This window comes from Cygnus olor, chromosome 1 (genome assembly GCF_009769625.2).
Source record: "Cygnus olor isolate bCygOlo1 chromosome 1, bCygOlo1.pri.v2, whole genome shotgun sequence".
NCBI lineage: Eukaryota > Metazoa > Chordata > Aves > Anseriformes > Anatidae > Cygnus > Cygnus olor.
The window spans coordinates 41528721-41551581 of record NC_049169.1 but is presented as its reverse complement, the minus strand read 5'-3'; the positions used below and the strand labels follow the sequence as shown (position 1 = coordinate 41551581).

The window sequence follows — 22861 nt, the reverse complement described above, 5'->3', positions numbered from 1 at the left end:
AGAACTGTAAAAGCTGAGGATACTATATATATAACCTATATGTATATGGTTATACAATGGTTATACAGATACATACATATACATCTCCATATATAGTGTGGATACTGTGGTGTATAGACAAGACAGCCTACTTATGAAGGCAAAGGATAATAAAGCTTTTTTTCTTCTCCTTATACACAGACTACTCTGATTTCTGACACCACATTTTAAATTGATTTCCTAATGTAAATAGGATTATGGTATAATATATATATATATATATATATTATTTATTTATTTATTTGAGCCAGCCATGCAGAAGGAGATCCTCAATGAAGGCTGCAAGGCTGTGGTGTGAGCTCACCTCTGGTTCAGCATTAAAAAATCTTAGCAGGTGATCATCAAAAGGCATATTAAGAAAATAAACTCCTCTGCTGTTCTGATGAGCAATATATCTTATAAAAATATCACTGTTAGAGAAACCATGACAATTCGCAACAGAAATGAGTAATGGGGATAAAGTGCTAACTAGCTTCATAAACTTCAGGCATACTTTGTGAGCTTTGTAAAATCTCAAGCTCCTGCTGGTTTAACTGTTCTCAGTTAAGTTAGTCTGTAGATGAAACTGTGTTTTAAAAATGTGCATGGAAATCATATTCTCTGACTACTGTTTCGAACACAACATGTCGCTGATGCTGCTATGGCAGTACTTAGAACAATGGCAATGAGTACTTAGGTACCGGTCTGTTAATGACACAAACTGCTAAGATTTGGAGGCAGCCATCTCATATGATAAAGATCCCACACATACAGGTTATACTGATGGAGAAATTTTCTCTAGCCTCAGGAAAAGGAATCTCTTCTAGCTGACAGCATCCCTGGTCTTCCAAAAGATACAAATCCAGGAGGATCCCATGCCAGCAATGCTTCCCAGTGCCCTACTTGTCAGGAGAAGCCTAACAGGGACTGAAAGTGCTGTGTAAGGAAAATGTTCAGCCCCCGAAGGCAGGGAGGGAGGATGATTCATCTGGTGCCATTCCCAAGCCATTCTACCAGCCAAACCAAGAGTTTGCTGATGTCCTTCAGAAACCGCCCCATCGAGCTTTTCCAGAGTGGTAGAGATGGCACCACAATCTGGGTCTTTTGTGCAAGGATAAATGAACAGCCAGAAAAGGCATCAAAGAAAAGAATGACTAGTTCCAGTGCTGTTATGTAGCTCATTTTTCATTACTCTGCATGTTATAGCACAGCTCCTTAACATATCAAGAAAGTAGCAAGTTTTTGTCATCTCATATCTCAAACATCAGCCAGTAGAAAAGAAAGAAGAAAAAAAGTTATTTTTTTCTTTGTTTTCATGGTATATTTTGATAAGTGCTTCATAGTCTTTCTGAGAAAGTATTTGATAAGAATTTTTTAAGAAAGATGGAGGAGCAGAATCAGCAAAAGATACTGTGTTTGTCTCCTTGTTTAGTTAGATCCTAACTCTAATTAGGTCAGTTATACAAGTGTAAAACACTCCACTAAATGACTCGAGTTACTCTGATCCGCAATCAGATAAGAGTCAAGCTCTAATTTCCTTTTCAGATGTCTACGCTGCATTTTTCAAGATTAACATCATAAGGTCTGTAAGCAGTCATACAGAAAGGGTGGAATCTTACATGCACATGGAGTCACTAAAAAAGTTGCTGGATTGTGTCTATGCACAGTCTCATGGCCCAGACTATGCATGTGAGCCTTTCTGTTTAGCGCTGGGACACACAGCCCTATCCTCTGAAGTAGTGATCCTCTTCTGTCTGCTCAGGGTCCCCATAGCACCTCTTTTATTAGTTTGAGTCCTACAGGTTGTCAGCTGTTTTTGAGCAACATGGTAACTTTAAGCACAATGACTCACAGCACAGAATATTTGGATATGTGATTATTGTTTGTGAAAATACAAAGGATAAGAGAGTTTGTGCTATTTTTCTCCTTTCTTTGCTTCTTCCCTCCTAGGAAGAAAAGCTCTCTTTCAATGACAAAATAAAATTGCTGGCTTCCTGGTCAAGAAAGTAAATGCAGTGACTATAGCATTTATGTTGCAGCCATTTCATAGAAGCAGCTCCAGATAGCTTTTCAGTATCAGCCTCAATGTGTACTTTGTTTGGAAAACATTTCCCTAATCATCAAAGTGCTGCTTTATCAAACAATCATAGCAATTAGTGCATGCCAGATAGAGACAGCTGTGAAGATTTTTTTGCCCATTTCTCTGAATATCCTTTCTTTGATTTGCTGAATTGACTTCAAATTTCTAGCCTTTAACTTGAAGCTCTTTCAAACAGGCACAGCCCTTACATATCTATCAACTATTAACACTGCTGCACTGTCTGTAGAGCAATAGCGGGGCCTCACTGCTCACACATCCACTCCTCTCCCAAACACTCATGCTTTCTCCACACCCATCCTCAGGGTGGTGAAGGTCTATAAGGCTCTCATTGCCCCTTTCAGGGAGCAATTTCTACTGTAATATCTGACTAGAAATAAGTCAGCATAGCAAGTTAGCATAACAAGGCCACGAGAAGTTCAATATTTAAACATTTATGTAATAACGTAAACACAGATAAAAAGTTCTATTTATCTATGAGCTGCTTCCCTCTCTCCTCACTTATTTGAGGATGTTTTCACATCACAAGTTTTTTTCGAATGGAATCCATATTGTTGTCCCACTTCTACGGCATCTAGTATCACTGGGCCCCAATCCTCATTTGAGCACTTGGACTTAATGGCTGGTAAATCATAAGAATGGTAGAACATGTAAGTTTATGTTTAATCAAACCGTTGACTACAATATATTAATTTTTTAAAATTATTTTTATATGCATATATTTTTTCTGAGACAGTCTTAAATGAAGCTAAAAGAGAGAGGTTCTTTAGGCTTAAGTGAGTTTGGAAGAACAATTAAGAAAGCCCCTCAAAAGAGATACAATACAAGAATACTTAATCCAAGAAGATGAGTCCTTTAAGAATATACTGTGATGTACGTTGGCTATACCACAGCTGTTACAGTACAAGAAGTGAAGTTTCACATCACTAGTTTCACATCAACAAATCAACAATTTTGTAGAATGCACTGAGTTCAGCCTGTATCAATTTAAATTAAGTTTGTGGCTTAACACTGATTCCAAAGAACACTAAAATAGTATTGAACTGTTGAAAATACTGTTAAAATACTGTTAAAACACTATTGGATTGTTTTATTCTCGCTTTTAATGTAATGGGAGAGATGAGAGAAAATTTGCATAGTATTAAGCACTTTCTTTAGGATGATCAATAGTGTTTTGTGTGATTAAGAATCTACAAGTGGAAGCTTGTTGGATACAGATGGTGATTATCCTTCACCTACTGCGAGGTAAGATATTAAAAATATTAATATTAAAAATATAGATTATTCTGTCAGAACTGACACAAATTCTTTGGGCATACAAAGTACCCATAAATTAAATGATTTTCATGAGATATTTCATATTTGACTCTTCAGCAATAGTTTGATGGCACTGAATGGAAGCATAAATAATCCTTAAAAAAAAGGTGAGCTGCATGATCTGCTAGAAACAAATGTTATGTTTAGGAACAAAGCTCCAAATTCATTTCACCTAACTGTAAGTATCAGCTTGGGAATGAAATTATCACAGGTAATTCAAATGTGCAATGGAGAGGAAAGGACCTCCTGTGGGGGATTCAGGTTTAGGGGCATCTTCCATCTCATTGGTAGCATGAACCAAGGCTCATGTTCAGACCTAGAAACTGGGTGTTTCAGAGGAAACAAATAAGCTGAGGATGGGAAGAAAGAAACAGGCAGAACCTCTAAAGGAAGTCAGCACAAATACATATATATATATTTAAAAAAAAAAAAAAGTTGGGATTTAGATTTTTAGATGTACCTAATAATCTTGACAGTCCCACATTTTTGGTTTTCCAACTTGAAAGGAAAATAATTTCTGTGAAAAACATGGTACCTTGTAAGGACCTTAAACACTGAGATGTGCAAATCAGTCACTACTTTACCAGGCCTATTTCCCATATACCTGAAACGCTGACACACCAAAGTGTTTATATTTTTGGGTGGTATGCATTTAGCCATCTTTTGCCATATTTTGCAGAATATTCTTCTAATCTGTCTGAAGCGTCTTTCTGACTTTACTATAAGGTCCTGCATCTGCCTTATTTGAAATATGAAGGGCAGCAATCAAGTTGTCACACCATCAACACATAGCTGCTGGGCATATTCAGAACAATCTGCAAATCCTTACTAGCTGAGACATCAATCACCAAGCCCAAAGTAAAAATAAGCAGATTTGTTAGGCAGGTGACAGCTCCAGTGCTTTCCAGCCATCTTTAGTGTAAGACAGTTTGCCAAACAAAGTAGCTCATAGCTCAAGAGAGGATTTACCAGAGAGGTTTCAGTGAATACAGCCAACAAGCAACACCCTTTTGCAGAGTACATATCCAATTTGATTAAGGCTGCATGTAGACCTCTCATTTGCTATAAGCCTTCCCATTTATGTCAAGTTATTAAGCAGCAACCAAAATTCCTTAATGTTGTCCGTCCCTATAAGTTGTTATATATGTAGTTCTTACAGCCACGTCATTCAATTCCTAAAACAAAGAAAAGTAACACATGGGCAGGTTGCAATACTCAAGAGAACTTTCCCAAAATGATGTACGAAATACTCTGCATAAGTATGAGAACACTTTATTGAACATCTCTTTTTTATAATGGGAGAGTTACTTGCTTTCAGAAATCTTGTATCTTTACATATATAGGTAGTCTCTGGACAGTCACCCTTCTCTTCAGAAAAAATTGTGAGAACAAGTGGAGAAGGAGGGAGTCTAATGTTGGGGCTGAATGTGAATGCTGTATCAATCTGTGGTGAGATGCTGCTGAGATAGTGGAGTATTTTCAATATATGTGCAAATATATTGATTGCCCACCAACTTGTTAAATATTTCTCCTTGTGAGTACATGTAAGGCCTATGTGTGTGTGCACTGAGTAACTGCCATATATTCAGGAAACTAATTCATTGCAACAGGCCAGAGCTATGATTCATTTCAGTATCTCTACTATCTGTAACACTGAGCTGAAAGATAGCTGCAAGAATATATCAAAGTGAAACATGTCTCCTTCGCAGAGATATCTCGATTTCCTATGTAGATGGCTCATTTTAGTATTATCTTTGCATGCCCATCACTCCTCCTCAGCACTTCTCAGGGACTTTCAATAATTGTATCACCAATCTGTTTCAAAAATCAAAAAAGGATGCTCCCCCCCAATAAAGCAGGCTGAGATCCATCACCCTTATCAGGACTATGTCCGTACTAGCTTTCAAAGTAGTCTCATAAGATTTAAATAAAGTAGCTTTGAACACAGATATATAATCAGTAATAATAAAAATAACATTAATAATAACTACTTGAAATGAGAGTGTCTTCCCAAATAAAAGTTCTATACTACAGTAAGTTTAATCTCAACTAATATTAGGCATCTGAAAATTAGGTGTTTAAAATACTAGATGGTTCATCTCCCCTTAATTAAGGAATAGATGTACGTACCTCTACAGGGTGAGTCATTTTACATAAACATCTCAGAAAAGTGAAAGGAAGTGCCCTCAAGAAGTATTTATCTCTACCATCTGGCTACTGTAGAAGCTCAGGCAACTAGCTCAGATGAGACATCAACCTTGTAACTGGATATAATAAGGTAAGATGACTTCTATTGTGATCGGAGGCTCCATACAGTCGCTGAGAATATCTGACACTAACTCCTCACATGTGTTTTGTCTGTTCTCTACCTCCAGCAGAGTCCTTCATGGATTCCTAGTTTGAAAGCTATCATTCATATTGCATCATTTTTCAATAACTGCAAATATTACAGGACAGAATTATCAGATTTTTCTCAAATACTCTTTACTCTTTACTCAAATACTCCCCACTCTATGTTGACACCAGACTTTGCTGATCTGTGATGCAGCAAGAATAGCTACAGACACTCTTGAATTTCCCCAATATTTTTTGACTCCTAAGTTATCTGCAGACAGGAAAAAGCAGTCCTAAACAGCCTATCCCCTGTGCTCCCCATCTTCTCCTTATGCTGAATGTTTATCACATGCACTTAATCCTGACTTAACAGCAGTATTCAGCTATTAGGACCTAATATTACTAGGCTTGAAAAGAAAGATTTCATTAAAGAAATACAACATTTCAGAACAATGACCTACAGGGACTGGAATCTTCTGGTATGTATAACAGGACAGAGAAGACAAATACAGATTGGCAATTGGGATTATGAGCAGATTTTTACTATGCACATTTCTACTGCCAAAAGTCATTTATGGGTGGGACAGAAGGAGCCTCAATTTTAATCTTTGGAGCCATGAATTTGAACAATTCTCTATGCTGAATTTATGAGCTGTTTTACTTATCAGTATTTCCTCAGAGTTTTCACGCAGTCAGACTGATTACCCTTTCCTCATACTGTTTGTGTATGCTTCAGTTTGGCTATACAGTGCAGAAATGGACATGAGCTGCATACTGTACCATACAAGGAAAGTAAAGGCACTGACATGCCAATCATGCTTTTTAATTTTTTGTATGAAAACACAAAATGATATCACTCATAATAAAAATCTGTGTTTCCAAATACGTAAGCAACAAGCATAACAAATATTTGGGGATTTTTTAATAATCTAAATGCCATAGATCATCTAAACAGACAGAATAAAAGAAAACAAACAAACAAACAAAAAACAGAGAGATGGGAAGAGTCTTATTTTTTCTTGTAACATGCTTGCTTTTCATAAAACAATTCATACTGAATGGCTTCAGTGCACAAATATCTATATATATTTTTTCATTTATGTATCCACAATTTATATATCCATAATTTATATATCGATAATTTCCATGAATATAAGTCTCAAATTACCTGATTATAAGAAAATACTAGTCACCTGGCATAAAATAGCTCAGAGTAACAAAATAACCTCTCGTTGCCAAAAATGAGGCCTTTGTCCTGGACCAACAATGCACTGCATTTTATTATATGAATATCCTTCCCCACATAGTGGTAGGGACATGGGCATAGACTGCAGCTCTGCACACAGGCACCGAGGTGCTCATGGAATAATGGCTATATAAGATGCTACATTGATACATCTACTGACAGACAAACCAATTCCCCCAATTAGCACTAGCAATGGCAATTTGCTCAAGTTTACCAGTAAGACCTCTTTAAAGAAAGTCTAGCCAAGATATTAATCAGATTTCTCTAAAAATAACTTCACTCTGTGGCAACCATGATGGTTACTAACCAACTGCTGGATGGATTTCTTGAAAGAAAGCTAGGAAGAAAACTGAGAGTAGAGATTTTAATCATGTATATTTTGGAGTTTTGGTTTTGACTGAGCCTGGAGTACTCCAAGAACATCTATGAAGCATTTCAAAATGAACAAATATAGAAACATGAAAGCAAGATTATTTTTTTTTTTCACAATAACAGAATATGCTATTTCACTATTATATTTTACTTTCCTATGTAATCATGACATTAGCTACACTTTAGTATAGCATGAGTAATGAGAATGGGTTACAGACATAACACCCTCCAAGACAGGATGCAGTTTGTTTGTTTAAAAAATACCATGCTGGTTTGTGGAAGAACCAATCAGTATCCAAGCCTGGATGGCTTGAAATTCTATCTTGTGATAATGTAAGAAATTAGGAATTTTCTAGCCACAATGAAATGGGATGATATCTTGACTCCAGTAAGTAAACGGAGAAACTCACGCTGATTTCAACAAGAACACAGTGAGTTCTGATTTTGGAGGGCAGATTTTGGCACATTTGTAAAATAAGACATTTAGAAATGATCAAGCTAACAAAGTGCATCTCCCTAAAAGACATTGGGGAGATGCTAAAAGCAGAGAGCTGTAGAAGTGTGTGAATACTGGGTAACGAATTGTAGTCTGTTCAGAAACTGATTCCTCAATAGCTTAAACATCTTATCTACCTTCTCTGCATTCACCTACAAATATGATACAATACAGTGGCTTCAAAGGAGCTGTAACAACATAGAGATTTGCAGTATTAACATTTTCAATCATCTCCAATCTGTGTTCTGCTGCTCTGAAAACATCATGGAACACCAATGCTTGGCAGACTGTAACACATCTGGAAGTATCCTAAAAGCAATGGCAGAATGAAATTAAGTAGTGGAGCACAGAAGCAATACAACACTTGTGAAGAACAGAAACCTTTATATAACCATTAAGGAGAAAAGCCCCTCATCTGCACTCAAATAAAGATATCAGTATGATCTGTCAAACTAAAAAGAATTGTGAAGTAATTGTAAAGTAATATTGCCTTAAATCAACACCTAAAATTTTATCAAAAAATATTTAACATACCATTCTTACAAGCCTTATTAAGACAATCAGCCTAATTAAGAGCCTAAATTCTGTCTTCAGTTCATCAGAATGGGTTAACTACTGGATCTACATAGAATTTTGCAAGAAATAGACTGAATTACAAAGATAGTTTGCTACTACAGCAGGAACCAGTATTTACCACCCAAAAGTCAAATTCTTGGATATGCCATTGATTTATGGCTTGATCAGGATACAAGTTATTTCTTTCTAATCCATTAAGACAAAACACTTGTTTATGTTGTAACCATGTTGTGAATCACAGGTTACTGTGTGCAAAGGCTGTTGAGATCCTTAAAGACATGTATACATCCAAGTGAAAATTACTGTTGAAAATCCTGACTTTATTGTCAACCAAGCTGAAATTTTTAATGTGAAATGAAGGAAACATTTGTCCCTTCAGACTGAAATGTGACCACTATCACTCTGCCTTTGTTGGCATTTATATCAGTATTTCACAATGAGATCTTACATTTTCTCTCATTAAATGAGATCATCTCTAGTGTTCAGGAGAGAAGGGATCAAATTTTCCACACATGCAAATATGTCCCTAATCCCCTTGCTTTCAGGGAGTCTGAGTTCTCCAGTATCTCTTTTGCTGATCTGAAGCTCCTGTATTATATTCTTTCTCTGTTGCCAAATTCCCTTGAAGTATTTTTATTTATTTATTTATTTATTTATTGAATCACAGTGTTTGTTCTGACACACTAGTTCCAAATATGCTTACTCTTGTGCACTTCTATGAAACTTTACTTGGTTTGGTTTTTCAGCTTCCCTTGGGACTCTGCACCTTCTCTGCACCATGCCCACAGAGGAGGGAGCATAACCCAGACAAATTCCACATTGACACTACAGCACCCTGGGAGGCAATCCGTGTTTTACTTTCCACACATTTTTCTTTTATTCTCCAATCCCCTCTGCTAATATCTTATCTTATAGGCCCAAATTCTTGAAGACTGTGACTGATATAGCTGGCCTAGACTGGGAGGCTTCTTTGCCTTCATGCTTTGCTTATTCAAGCACCAACCCATTGTGGACACCAAGCTGAAGAAACCTTGTTCTTGCTCAAGAGCAGTCAGTACATGAAAGTTTTCCTAATTAGATTGTATTCAAAGAAAAGTAAGCAATGATGATATTGTCCATGACTGACTGTCAGTCACACATAGTTTCTCTGCTGAGTACCCTGCTTCCTAGGTTACAGCTAATAATACAGAACTTTAGGTGAGGTACAAAACAGCAAAGTTATTGGAGTTATTATTATTCTCTTCTTACCTTTGTCAGGATCACATATTTCCACAGGACAAATGGAAGTTTTATATTAAATGGCTTCTCCTTATGTCTTCTTATTACAAGCAAGAACAAAGAATATATGCATTATTAATTGTCAGACAGGAAGCTGTTAACATCAGTAACAGATTAGGTGGAAAAAAAAACGGTTTTATTTAAGGTTATTCAAGTAATCAGCAACACTTTAAAAAATAGGTAATTATTCCTTTTATATTAAAAAATAATAATTAAAATGAAATAGTGCTTAGCCACCAAAAATTTTTATTCTCAAATAATGGCATTAGTACCGTTTTGCATGTAAAATTATTTCAAGGATATACCTGATAGAAACCAGAAGTGAAACTAGTTTGTGGCTTCTCATGCCAGTTGCTAGGCCCTACTCCTGCTCAGAAGCATTTCAAAAGCAAACCTGAACCTGCAGCTTTCAAGCTTTCAGATTTGTGCTGCTCCTTCATGAGAAACAGATTCCCTCACTTCTTCCTTCCAGCACACTGTCTGTGGCTGTTGAGCTGGCCAGCAATGACTAAAGCAGGCAGACTGATCAGCTGAGGATATTTCTAAACTCCTTTTGAACTTTTATTTGTTATTTCACATTCTTATTTAATGCCTATTTATTTCCACTACAGAGACAGCTTACAAAAAAAAAAAAAAAGTTTAGAAAAAGAAGGAAAACAGCCTGTTTACTGCATAGATGTGGTGCCAGGAAATCCCATTGTTGTAGTGGTGAGTAAAAGTCCTGCACCCTGACTTATGTCTTACTCACCCTAAATCATGTATGAGCCAAGCAGCCTTTTGTGATTAATGAAAGTGGTCAAATGTTTTACAACACTTGCTAGGAAGTCATCTTTCTGTGCATGACCACTCGATTACTAAGTCGTGCTGGTTTTACACATGCCCTCTAAATCAAATCCTGATGCACAACAGGAAGTCTTCACTGCCAAATCTTTTGGAGTTTAACACAGCATCAACATGATAGAAAACCAGGTGTTAAAATTGTCAAAGGCAGATATTTTGAAATGGAAAAGAACAAGAGAGGGGTCAACATCTATTTTTGTTCTATCTTTTCCAACTTGCTGCAATTCACTCATGTTTTGGGGAGTTTCACCTCAGTAAAATATTTTAAACTAGTGTTGAGAGATACATAGAATGATGAAATACTTTACACTGTATTAGGATCAGAGGGGCAAGGCAGTAAAGGAGGATTTACAGGAAAATAAATATAACTAAATAGATAAGTCAGACCAAATGTCACACTGAAAATAGGTTAGGACAATGCTAATATTATACTTACTTAACTTTTCTTATGTTTTATGCAGAGCTAGTACAGACATTTAGTGGCTGGCACCTTCTCAGTTTATATACTCCAAAATACTATGATCCTGCCCTAACCACTTTAAAATTATTCTTCCCTTTGATTTTCTTATTTCCAAGTTCTTTCAACCTGGTTTACACAGAACATACAAAACAGCCATCAGAAATCTGCACATCTTACACTGGGGAATTATCCCTTTGCATTTACCAGACAAAACACTCTGCATTCCTTTTCTGAATTTTAAGTAAGTTATGCTATCTTTCAGCCAAAGTTCTGCTGCCAGTAAAAACAAGAAAGTGAGGTTTGTGACCTTAAAAACATCATGGGCAAGTGAAGATTTGCACAAAATATTCCACTAGTAGGTTTGAGAATAGATAGATGCTCCCTCCTCTCCCAGCTTAATCCCCAAACACCCTAGCTGTCAAAAGGCTATTGTTAAAGCATGGGCTTCCTCCAAGACCACATCCTGTGAATCAGGTCAAAGTGAAACAGAGCTGCTTTAAATGAACTACTCTTTGCATGCTTTGTATGCAAGTGTAAGAAAAGCTATGCAACTAAAAAATTAGTGTACTGGAGAAAAAAAGACTTGACCTAGGCTAGAATTAACACAAAGTAAAAAAAGCTAGTGGTTTTCTTTTGCAACTGATGCCCTTATTATTTTGTAAATAGAAGATTTTCTGTTACAAAGAAAATAGACAGTGCATACAAAAGAAGAAATTAGGACCCCCCCCCAAAATCTTCTCTCCTTAAAAAAGGGCCTTGTTTTATTCCATAAATATTTATACTTTCAACACCATGTTTAATAAGTGAAAAGCCTATGAAGAGCATTACACACAGGCCTTTTGATGAGTGTTATACCACTCTACAAAGGGGACAACATAATTTGCATCTCCAATAAATTGTGTCAAAATCTGTGTTGATCAGATATATCAAAATCAAAAGCTGTGGCTACTAGAGTAAAATTCCAGCTCCAGCTCGGAAATGGTCCCAAGCTGATGCTTACCACTGACTTCAGGATAAAGAGAGCCAAAGCTCTCCTTGTGAGGTAAGCAGGAAAAATAACTCATTATCTGGTTGTGTCATTCTTAACTGATTCCTCTGAAAAGACAAAGATTGCTCTTGCGGTTATGATGTGAAGGCTGGGACTCAAGATATATACGACTTGAGATTCAAAGTCCTGCCACAAAGTCCTAGCTTGAGCGTGGGAAAATCATCAATTTCTCCTTTAATCTCCCCTCTACCTCTGTACAGTGGGGATAATATTTTTCCATTTCTCCCACACTCTAACACAGCCATACGTCCTATAGGGCGGCAACTAACTCCTACTGTGTGCATCATTTTCTGTTACAATAAGGACCAACCAATATAGTAAAAGTTTCCAGGTTCAAGGTCTGGTTGAAACTGAAAAAAAATCACAGAGAGGACATGGGAATATGTTTTTACTTGAAGAAAAATGTGTGTTTCAAATGAATTGAACTTCATAATCTTAGTGGAACCCCTCATTCTGCTGTGTGCTTTGGGATGCTCCTGGATCCTACGTAGCAGTTGGAACAGCCCCTGTGAAATGCAAGGGGCTGAAAAATTCACTGAAGTGATTTTGAAGGGTCTCAGAGCTCTAAATCGAATTGTGTACACAAGCCTTCCAGGATGCCTGTTATAGAGCACAGAATTGAGTCCCTGAGTCCCTCTACTGCCAGACCTTGCAGGATCTTGAGGCTTGAGGGCACTCCAATGCTAACATCCTACATGCCAGGGAAAGAAGTGTTTCTGAGGAAGCAACTAGCTCACTGGTCTCTGATGATACCTATCCATGCTTTTGGGAAACTTAACAGGAACCATAGTATTTCAGTGAAATGCCTCTGGAAACACCCATACTATACAATGGCATTTTTTGTAAGGTAGCAAAGCTGTCTTCAAATGGAATCCTTACATCTTGATGGCACTGTGGGCCACGGAGCTGTCACCTCAGATTCCCAGAGTAGCAGTTTCATTACCCCAGACCTGCATTCAGCTAAATCAATGAATGAGAAAAGAGAAACAGAAGACCTTCAGGATAACCATCTAGTCTTTTGCACAGTGAAGGGTCAGTGCTAATAATGCTATGAATGGCAGGTGTACACGTGCTTGTTTTTTAAAATCCTCCAGTGACAGAGATGGTATACCTTCTGATGCAAAGTGTTCCTCTGTTTAACTACTATTGCTGCTGGAAAGTTTTACTAAAGCCTAAGTAAAACCTCCCGGGGTATAATATAAGCCCATTATTTTTATCTAGAGATGGAGACCACTTATCTCCATTTATGGTCACAGAGAACAGATTACCCTGAGAGGCCACATTTATTAGCTCTGGTGTTGCATCAAGCTAATGCTGCTGGGTTGCTTCAGGTTCTGGAGCTCTGCTGGTTTCACACATTCTGAGATCTGTGCATACACCTTCAGACACACTCCCATTTTCAAGAAAAGATGTTTTTAATGCATTTTTATTTTTGGTCAGGAAATCCCCAAGCAGCTTCCCTAGGCACAGATGCAATACAAAAGAGTAAAAACAATTGTTTTTCTGCTGATGCCTAGTATCGACTCTCAGCACACAAACTTTTATGAAATATGCTGAGTTCTTAATTCTTCTTTTGTGTGAGAAATAAAACAAAAGCAGTAGAAAGGTAGGCAGAGGTCTTAAACCTGGGTCAGTAAATAACCTCCTATACATAATACCAATTGTAAATTACAAACAAAAAGCATCTTTCAACCCACAGTCAGTACAATCTGGTCATAAATACAAAATCTTTGAGAGTTACATAGTTGTCTTACTGTACATTTATATCAACTATGTGAAAACATGATTGGTGCAGATGATTAGAGAATAAACATAACACTAAAGTTGTTTCCAAGCTCATGCAGCGTGAGGCTCTTAAATCAGTTATAATAGAGCATAGACAGATGGTGCTGGATGCACAAAGCACATTAAAGATGCTGTTATCTGTTTGATAAAGAAATAATTCAGAGAACAAGGCAAGAAGCTGAAACTGCTGACAATCTGAACTCCTGCCAATTGTCCTGGCTTCACTGGGCCAATGTGAATTTCAAACACACATAGTCCCAGGTGTCAGCAGCACTGACTGAAATTTCTGGCAGCTAGTTCAGTGCTTTTGAAACAATGCTGGCTTCCCAGCACTAGCGGTCACTGTGGGGAGAAGATGGGCGGTCTCTGGCTGCTTCTGCTGTCCTCTTTGTTTCTTTGGCTCTATTGATATAAATGAAATACTCGGCACAATGTGCAGCCTCCTTTCTTGCCAACCCACAAGGCAGACATCTCCAGTGTACTAGCACTGGGAAAAGGAAGGGTACGACAAAGTGGGGAAATAAACTCATTTATTTATGTTCCCTAGACTCAGTATGTCAAGAAACTTGGTAACGCTTGGCCCTGCGAGACCAGACAAAAAGGTATCCAAGAAATTGAAAGGTCAAAGAGATGTGGGATTGCAACATATGCCGTGCTTCAGAGAGTTGGGGAGTGGTGGGAAAGGGTCTCACAGAACCTAAGTAAATGGCATAGAAGGGTTAGCTGAGGAAAGACAGAGATCAGAGTTGTTCATGGCACACATCTGGTTTTCCAATGTACACAGTACTCCTGTTGGCATGAACAGGAGCTCCACCCTTGCGTGGAAAGCAAAAATATTTGTCTTAAGATCTGTCTGGGTAGAGAAGCCTAGTCATCCTCCAAGTCTGGTATCTAGCGATGGGCAGGAGTTACCACATCACTGACAAAGAGCTGACAGTTGATGAGGGAAAAACGGGAGGTTTCCATGCTCATTCCAATGTCCTACTGCAACAGTGTTTGCTGAATGACTCTGGAAGCCCTCAGATCAAGACTAAGATGTCGTAGTATGATACTAAATGGAATTGGCCTCAGGAGTCACCTTAATAGCAGCGGTATGTGTTTTTGCCTAATCACACCAAAGCATTTAGCTTTGTTTTGTGGCACGGACTTTAAATTTTTAGATTATTTTAATGAAGTTTTCTTGGTACAACTAAGTATTTCAGACCCCAATATTTGTTGGCCATATTCCCCACGTAGAGTACATCTAATCTTTTCTGTTCTGCTGCTATACAGACCACTTCCCCAACCCAACTGCTCAGATTTCCATGCTCTACTGAAGAAACCACTCGTGCGTCTTTACTCAGATGAACACATCTGAGACACATCCTTTGGCATTTCTTTCAGAAGACCTTGCAGCAGATCCATTTCCTGTCTCAAAATTAGACTGTTTTGTGATGAGCTTGGTGGGGCCAGACCCCTTTAAGAAAGATGACAAATTACTAACCATATATTTTCTGGATGCCAGTATCTCCATGTTACAAGAATCTTAACATAAACCCTAAAAACTGATGCATCTAGAAGTTTTACGTTTACATACGTGCATTGGATCAGTTCTAGAACCTGACTAACACTTTCCAGTAAGGAATAATGATACGAAAAATGTCGCAGTGACAGAAGAACCTGATTTGTGGATACAGAGAAAAATTAGTCATATGCAGAAGCCTGTAAAGATGTCTGCCAAGAGGAAGAAAGAAGCAGATAAAGCAGACAGCAACAGAGAGATAGCACAGACAAAGAGAAACTGAAAACAAGAAAAAAAAATATATATATATATAAGTTAATATTACAGTACAGGATTTAATTAATTCAGGAAAGAAAGCTAAAATCTTATCTTTGAAGTTTTATAACCAAAACACTACAATTAATATATCAGATTCAGCTCAGAGAAAATTCAGTTTGCAAGCTTAATTGATGCTGCAGTGCTCTTGAAAGAAGAAAAGTTTGATGATGGGAGGAAAACCTGGGGAACGTGTAGCAGAGCACTACAATGAGCAGCCCTGGGCAGCTAGGCCAGAAGACTGGCATGATTAGCAGGAGTGCCAGCTCCCATCAGGTGTGCCAGCTCCCATCAGGGGTGCCAGCTGAATATCTGCACAGCTATGTGCCAGAGAGGATTTGTGACAGTGTCCTTGCAACCACAGTATCAATTGTGTGAGGGCAGCTGAAAGTGACCATGTTCACCTGGAGTGAAATGCTATTGGCACTATGCTACAGGTCAGTATAGTATAAAATTATAATTTAGTGACCAAAAGAAGTAGTCTTTACAAATAAACTCTTTCTACATCCCTTTGTTTTTAAGCCATTGCTTAACTTACTTTTTTACAATATAATTGGTATTTTTTTCATTTTGTTACTTTTTAATAGAACATCCTAAAACAATAAGAGTATCACAAGGCAGCCTGGCATGATCTGATAATTTTGGTCTCATTAATTTAGCAAGCAGTATGAAAGTATGGGCACAGAAATATAAAATAATACCCTACGTACATTTAGAAAAATATTATATAGCATATCGGTATTTTCAGAAGTGGGTTTGCATTAAAAAAAAACAAACTATGGTTGAACTGAACAGCAAAACTCCATCTGCTTCAAGGAGAGCCAGCATTTCACCTCATGAATCCAGCAGCTGGATTCCTTTCCTGTGTACATATATAGGAATAAACTTTTGTCTATATGATACTCAGGAAAGAAGAATGTGCTCTGAATGCTTGTGTTCAAATAGTTTGCATGACTATTCACATCGTAAGTGTTCTTGCAGTCAGTTTAAACATTAGCGGGCTTAGCAAGAAAGCAGATGGACTTGTATTTGACTTACATATCAAAGCACAAATTAGGAGAATTGTGAACAAAAGTGTATTTGAATAAACTACACATAAAATTATTTAAATTGTTAGTACCTTGTTTGCTTTCCTAGGTTTAACTATATTCTAGACAATTTAACAAAAAAAAAAAAAAAAAAAACTTTGAATATAACCACCTCAAACCTTTTCCATCACAGAATTTTTATTAAAATAATATCACTTTATCAAACTTCAAACTGCATCACATCCACAGAAAGACCCCAAGACTACATGTGCAAAAGCAGCGAAAGCATGTGAGAAGGGAGAAATACCTAGGGAAAACAGAACTGACGCTTGCAGCTGTATTCTTAGCCAGCCCTGGCAATGTAGTTGTGTGAGAAAGCCAACACAAGTGTCAAAAGTCTCAAACAATCAGGTGTGGTGAGACTCAACACCATAGAGGAAACAGCTGGGTGGCAATGACCCACTGTATTGACTTGTATAACCCAAATTTATCTTGGAATCCTTAGCACTTACAGATAGCAACAGGATGTGTCTCAGAGGCTATATGTGTCAATCTATATGCCTTCCAGACAGGATGAGAAAGCTGGCGGTCCGCAGTGCAGCATGTGTAAAATATAGAAGAAAGCAAAGTTAAAGCCTGCAATCCAGCAGCCAAGGGCAAATGTTAACCAGATGATTAATTCATATGTTCCATTGTCTTTTGCAGACAGATATTCATTATTTTTCTCTCAAAAAGCACTGATGCCTTATATCTAGTGATAAAACACAAGCACATAAGCAATATAAAAAAGAAGCAGATTTTACTCTCATTTGGAAATTCTGATTAGGTATTCATTACATTTTGATTGAAAGACCTTTTTATCTGATCACCATTATAATAGAAACGTTCCTAATATACAGCACAGTATACCACAGAGCCATGTAGGGATATCATCTTTGATTAATATCTTTGCTAATCAGCCAGAGTTCTATGGACACTCACATATGGTTAAGCTTTAGGACAATGTGAGCAGACGCAGAAGCTGCATCTGCTCAGCAAACCTGAAGGGACATCAACACTAACAACTCATTCAAATTTGTGCTTAGAACTACTTTAATAATATAGACAAACTACGCAGGGGAATAGGCAGTGGGAATCAGGGAGGCATGTATCTCTATCACTGATGAAAGAAAGTATCATTCAGTAATTTAGGCTGATAATTTGAAGTTTTTTAGTGACAAAAGACTAAAAATAGATTTCTTCACCAACCACCCACCTCATAGCCCAAATCACTTTGCAAAAAATGCTTTCATGAAATGTGCTTTAAAGGTGAATAAAAGAGCATCCTTCAAAAAAGTATGCCTGGAAGGAAACTGGTCAAGGGCCTCCACTAAGCTTTGCTGGGAGTGTCAAGACTTATAAAGGGGAATACAGAAAAGCTGCAGAGGTTAGTAAGCTATTGAATGGTCAACACTTCTATAAATCCAGGTGACCAGGGGAGGTTTTCAGACCACTGTGTGCACAAACTGACCTTAATCTTTATGGATCACCTTTAAATGTGCTCAAGTGCTTCCACTGAGAAGAAAGAGACAGATCTAATGTCTAGTATTTCTTCTCTTTTATTAAAAAAAAAAAAAAAAAAAAAAAAAAAAACACGAAAAAAAAAACCTCTAAGTTTAAAAGAATTGTCAAACCCATGAAACATGAAATTGCCAAACTGAGATCACCTTTTGGGTCCATCCAGACTGTTACTTTACTCACTAGTACTTCAGTAGTACTCAGGACCAGATGCCTTGAAGGAAATGTGGAACATGAGAGGAACTGACTCCCATTAGGTCTTATGCTAATCACTAATAGCTCCTAAGTGGTTCAAACACTGAAGCAAGATGTTATATCTTCCTCTACAACTTTTTTAAAGAATCAAGAAATCTCTCAGAAGGCAGTGTAAGCTGTATTCTTTTTTTCTTCTGAAAATAGTACTTGCAAATCTAAAATACATGCCATTTAATATCCACTGAATAAATTTTGTTGTTAAAAATAAACAACTAAGCAGGAATTATACTGTGTTGAAAAGTTTTATTCTTATCTTCATGTTGCACTCATGTCACAGAAGAGGGTTGTTCATCACTTTTGGTAATCAAGAGATAAACAGTCTGCTCATTCTCTATGTTTCTATAGAACACCTTTGAGACCTCCAATTCATCATATTTGAAAGGCAGAGAGAGGTGATAAAGAGAACTCTGAGAGAAAAATTAAGTGATATGACCAATATCCTATGGGAAATGTGTGGCAGGGATTAAAAAGGAAACCAAATGTTCAGGATCTCAACCCTATGCTTTAACCATAAAACCAACTTTCTTCACTAATACTGAATTAACCCAGTAACTAAAAACAAAGGAAAACTAAGTACATATATTATATCTATCTCGACACTCTTACAGCTCTGATTACACTTAAGTGTCCTTAGATTCAATATGAAGCAACTACAAATATATGTTTAATGACAGTTTGGAAATCAGTTCCACAAACCAAAAGTACTAGAAAAGCAAGGGGAGGCAACCTCACATAACACTGCTTGCTGAAACTGCAAAACAACACATGCAGCCATAATGTACTGAAAGATCTACAGGAATATACATGAATGACAAGAAGGGACTTAATACTCATGTTCAAAACATGAAAAATGTTTTCAACTACAGCAGAAAGACTAAAAGAAAATCAAACAGAAGTTTTTTTTAATGATTATGAGTCAAAAAGTACCCCCTTACAAAGGGAAAAAAAATCAAAACCTTAAACAGTCTAAAAGTGTCTTGGCATCCTACTTCAGACATTTTTTTTTTTTTATAATTTAATCACAGTGAATCAGAGCTAGATGGGGGCTAGCAAGAAGCTACTTTGCAGAAGAGAAAAGCACAGGGACTTTTCACTGGGAAGCTGTTTTTCTTGTTCAGCAGTTCTGCAAGTGTAGCCAGATAATTTGAAAAGTGAAAAGAAAATCAATTAGTTGTTTTTATTTTAAAAGAGCCTCCCTGTGGGAATAGGTGTGGGCGTGAGAGCTCTTTTTAAACTTCATAATATAACATGAAGCAGCCAATTATTTTTTTTTTTATTTTTTTTAATGCTGTCATTTCATTGCTCTGTTTATTGGGTGCTGGGATGATTATTTTCTACTTGTGATTCTACCAATCCTTATCAAAATGTTCTGTGAAGTTTATTCTATCAGTAGCTTCGCATTAATATTTAAAAACCAGAAAATTTATTCAAACAACGCTGAGCAACCCCAAATTTACAAAGCTGCTATGTAAGCTCACTGGTGACAGCAAAAGTCTATCATTTGCCCAATTACACCCAAGCTCCACATGCAGCAGATTTCTATAAGATTTTGTCTAAGCAAATCAACATTTTCTGAGAATTCAGATCTGCAGGTAAAGTTTACAACTAACCTTGCTATCTTCAATCTCCTGGGTTTTTCCTTGAAGCGCTCTCCTCTCTCCAAAATCACAGGTTGACTTTAACGTGAGCTGACAAGAAAGCATCGAGCTCTCTGCCCCAGTAAGCTCCAAGGACTTTGGTGAGTACTGCTGCGAGCCGGTGGGGCCAAGGTTTGGTATCGGGAGGGCAGTATGAACAGGCTTTGACCCTATGGCTGGCTGTCTTAGCTTGGAGGCAACCCCAAGCACAGGCATGGCTTCTATAAATGTATCTTCTTTCTGCCAAAGAAAATGCTCCTGACCTCAGTCTGGTAGACTCCAGCTTCAGCAATTCCAGAACAAATACTTTAAACAAAAGTAGCAGTCATCTTTTCAAAAACTCCTTAAAACAATAATATTACGAGTTTCATGAGGAAGCAAAACTTCTCCTTCATCTCTGCCCTTCTCCCTCACAGACACTCACACGCGCTGCTCGGTGAGTCAGTGGCTCCGTAAGACTAAACACTCCTTTGGGGCGTGAACTGTTTTTGAAGGTAACTGCCACAAAGCTGCCTGTCTGGGATTAAAGAACTCATAAATTTGCTTTCTCTTCTTCCTACAGCATTCCAGGTCTGCGCGTTAAATGAATGAAGGATGGGAGAGAAAGAAGGAGAGAGGAGATGAAATCTCTCCGTATTCCAACTGTCAAAACAGCTCTGAGACCACAACACTGGAAGCAGAGACCTCTTCCTGACTACATAAATAACCAGCCCACAACTTTAAAAAAAAAAAAAAAGCCTCTTTTTTTTTTTTCTGATTTAAAAAAAAAAAGGACCTGAGCAGTGGCCAAAGCAAACAGCTGTTGGAAGAGTTTTTATCCCGGAAATAATCTCAGCAATGAAGCTGTTTGTCTGATTCCTGGCTGTTTTTCACTGCTGACAACCATGAGCTACGGTGTTTCATTCCCTGTTCCTCCCGTGAAATCAGGTTAAAATCGTGCAAGAGCGTGGCTAGGAACAGACGCTGAATCACAGCGTGGGTAACGTCTGCCTGTGCTATGAAAAATCCATACAAAAACACAGAGCAGGATATAGGAAAATCACGAGCATTGTTAGGAGATTTAGTCTATACAGCTTTTCAGGGCACTTCTTTCTTTCTTTCTTAGTGGTGGTGCTAACGTCATCTATTCAGTTTTAACACTTCCCTTTCTAAAAACATTTAAAGCTCCACGAAGTCCATGTCCAAAGCATCATTTCTGCTTGTTGTTCACAGAAATATTCTTGCTAGCAACTTTAAATCCTTCTACATGAAAACACAAGGCATATAGGCAGACAGAGGAAGCTATAAAATGAGCCACAATGGACAGTCCAAACTGCTAAGCGACATAAATGCTTACTTAAAAGGACAATTGTAAATTCCTTGGAGTACCTATAGCAGGGGAACCCATTTTAAACTGTGATATAAGGAAAAAAAAGTGCAAAAATGCCACACCATTAAACTCCTATGGGATTTTATCACTTAGTATTGTGGACAAAAATGTTACATGTTTTTCTTGTTATTTTTTACCATAATAAAACAAAGAGAGAGAGGATAATCTGAATGCTACTCTGCCACTACTATTCTACATGATATTAACTATACTCTACCTGAAAAGTACATACTCTTCACACTAAGATGTAAGCCCAAGGGGAAATAAGAGTCTTCTGGACTTTTAAGTTTTCAAGTTGAGGATGGTAAGAGTTACACAAATCATTTAAAAGAAAACAGTGTAAATGAGAAGCTGACTAAAAGAAATCTCCTAAGCCACCATTTGAGATTATTTTGCAGAATAAAACTATGTTACACAGTATTGTCATCTACCTTTCATTTACAAAGATCATGACGACATATCAGTTACAAATTCAACTCTCTATATTGACTATGCTATTCTTGTTTGTAGTTCATAGGAGTGAATCTGACCTAGTTTAAGAATCTCCTGCATTTTGCAGTATGTGTACAGAGGATCAGCAAACCTATTTCATCATCCTCTGGTTATCTTCTCCCAGGTTTTGCCACCACTAACAGTGGGAGCAGTGGGCTTTATGCAAGACTGTATATAGGTAACTGCTCTGCAATTTAGACAAGATCAGCCCACCGGATCCACCACTCTGCTCCAATGGGAGGAATATTCGTGTTCAGTGTATTATTTCAGGTCTTGTGCAGAGCAAAGGGGAAGAAAGCTCCTTGTGCGGTCTGCATTTGTTCTCCAGCACCATAAAGCACTGTGCCTGTGTAAGGAATTTAGGTTTCTGAGACACAACTGTTAACAGTTAACACTTTAGGAAGTGCACATATGCAAAGGCTGAAGCGGACCGCAGGAAAAGAGGGATTTATCTCTTGCAAGGTTTGAGGAGATGAAAAATCCTCATGAGGATTGCTGACCAACAATCAAGACAAAGAGTAAACTAGAGTCATGAGACAGATACTTTCTTAAACAGAACTTTGCCAAAAAAGTGTAATTGAATCTTATTACTTCTCAGGGTTATAATTTTACAAAGTAATGTATTATGGCAATCTTGCTGTTCTTCTTTTGAATACGAATGATGAGGTCATGATACCCACAGTCTCTTTTGCAACCCATTTTCCCAGCACAGAAACCCTAAAAGTAATAAGTAAGCAAGCTTACCAGGAGAAAGTCATCTGCAATGCATAACCAAAAGGGTTTGGAAACAATGATGCAAAGCTGGTGTTACTCCTTCAAGATAATTATTACTCTTTCAA

The 22861-nt window shown here is 37.5% G+C and overlaps 1 protein-coding gene across 1 annotated transcript in view; it reads right to left on the bottom strand.

Annotated features, from left to right (window-relative positions):
* NAV3 (neuron navigator 3) overlaps positions 1 to 21748 on the bottom strand; it is a 273005-nt gene extending 251257 nt beyond the window's left edge. Inside the window, 1 exon segment of the mRNA XM_040553881.1 lies at positions 20135 to 21748. Within this exon segment, the coding sequence (XP_040409815.1) occupies positions 20135 to 20377 (243 nt within the window). The 5' untranslated portion in view covers positions 20378 to 21748.
* Positions 21749 to 22861: the final 1113 nt, after the last annotated feature.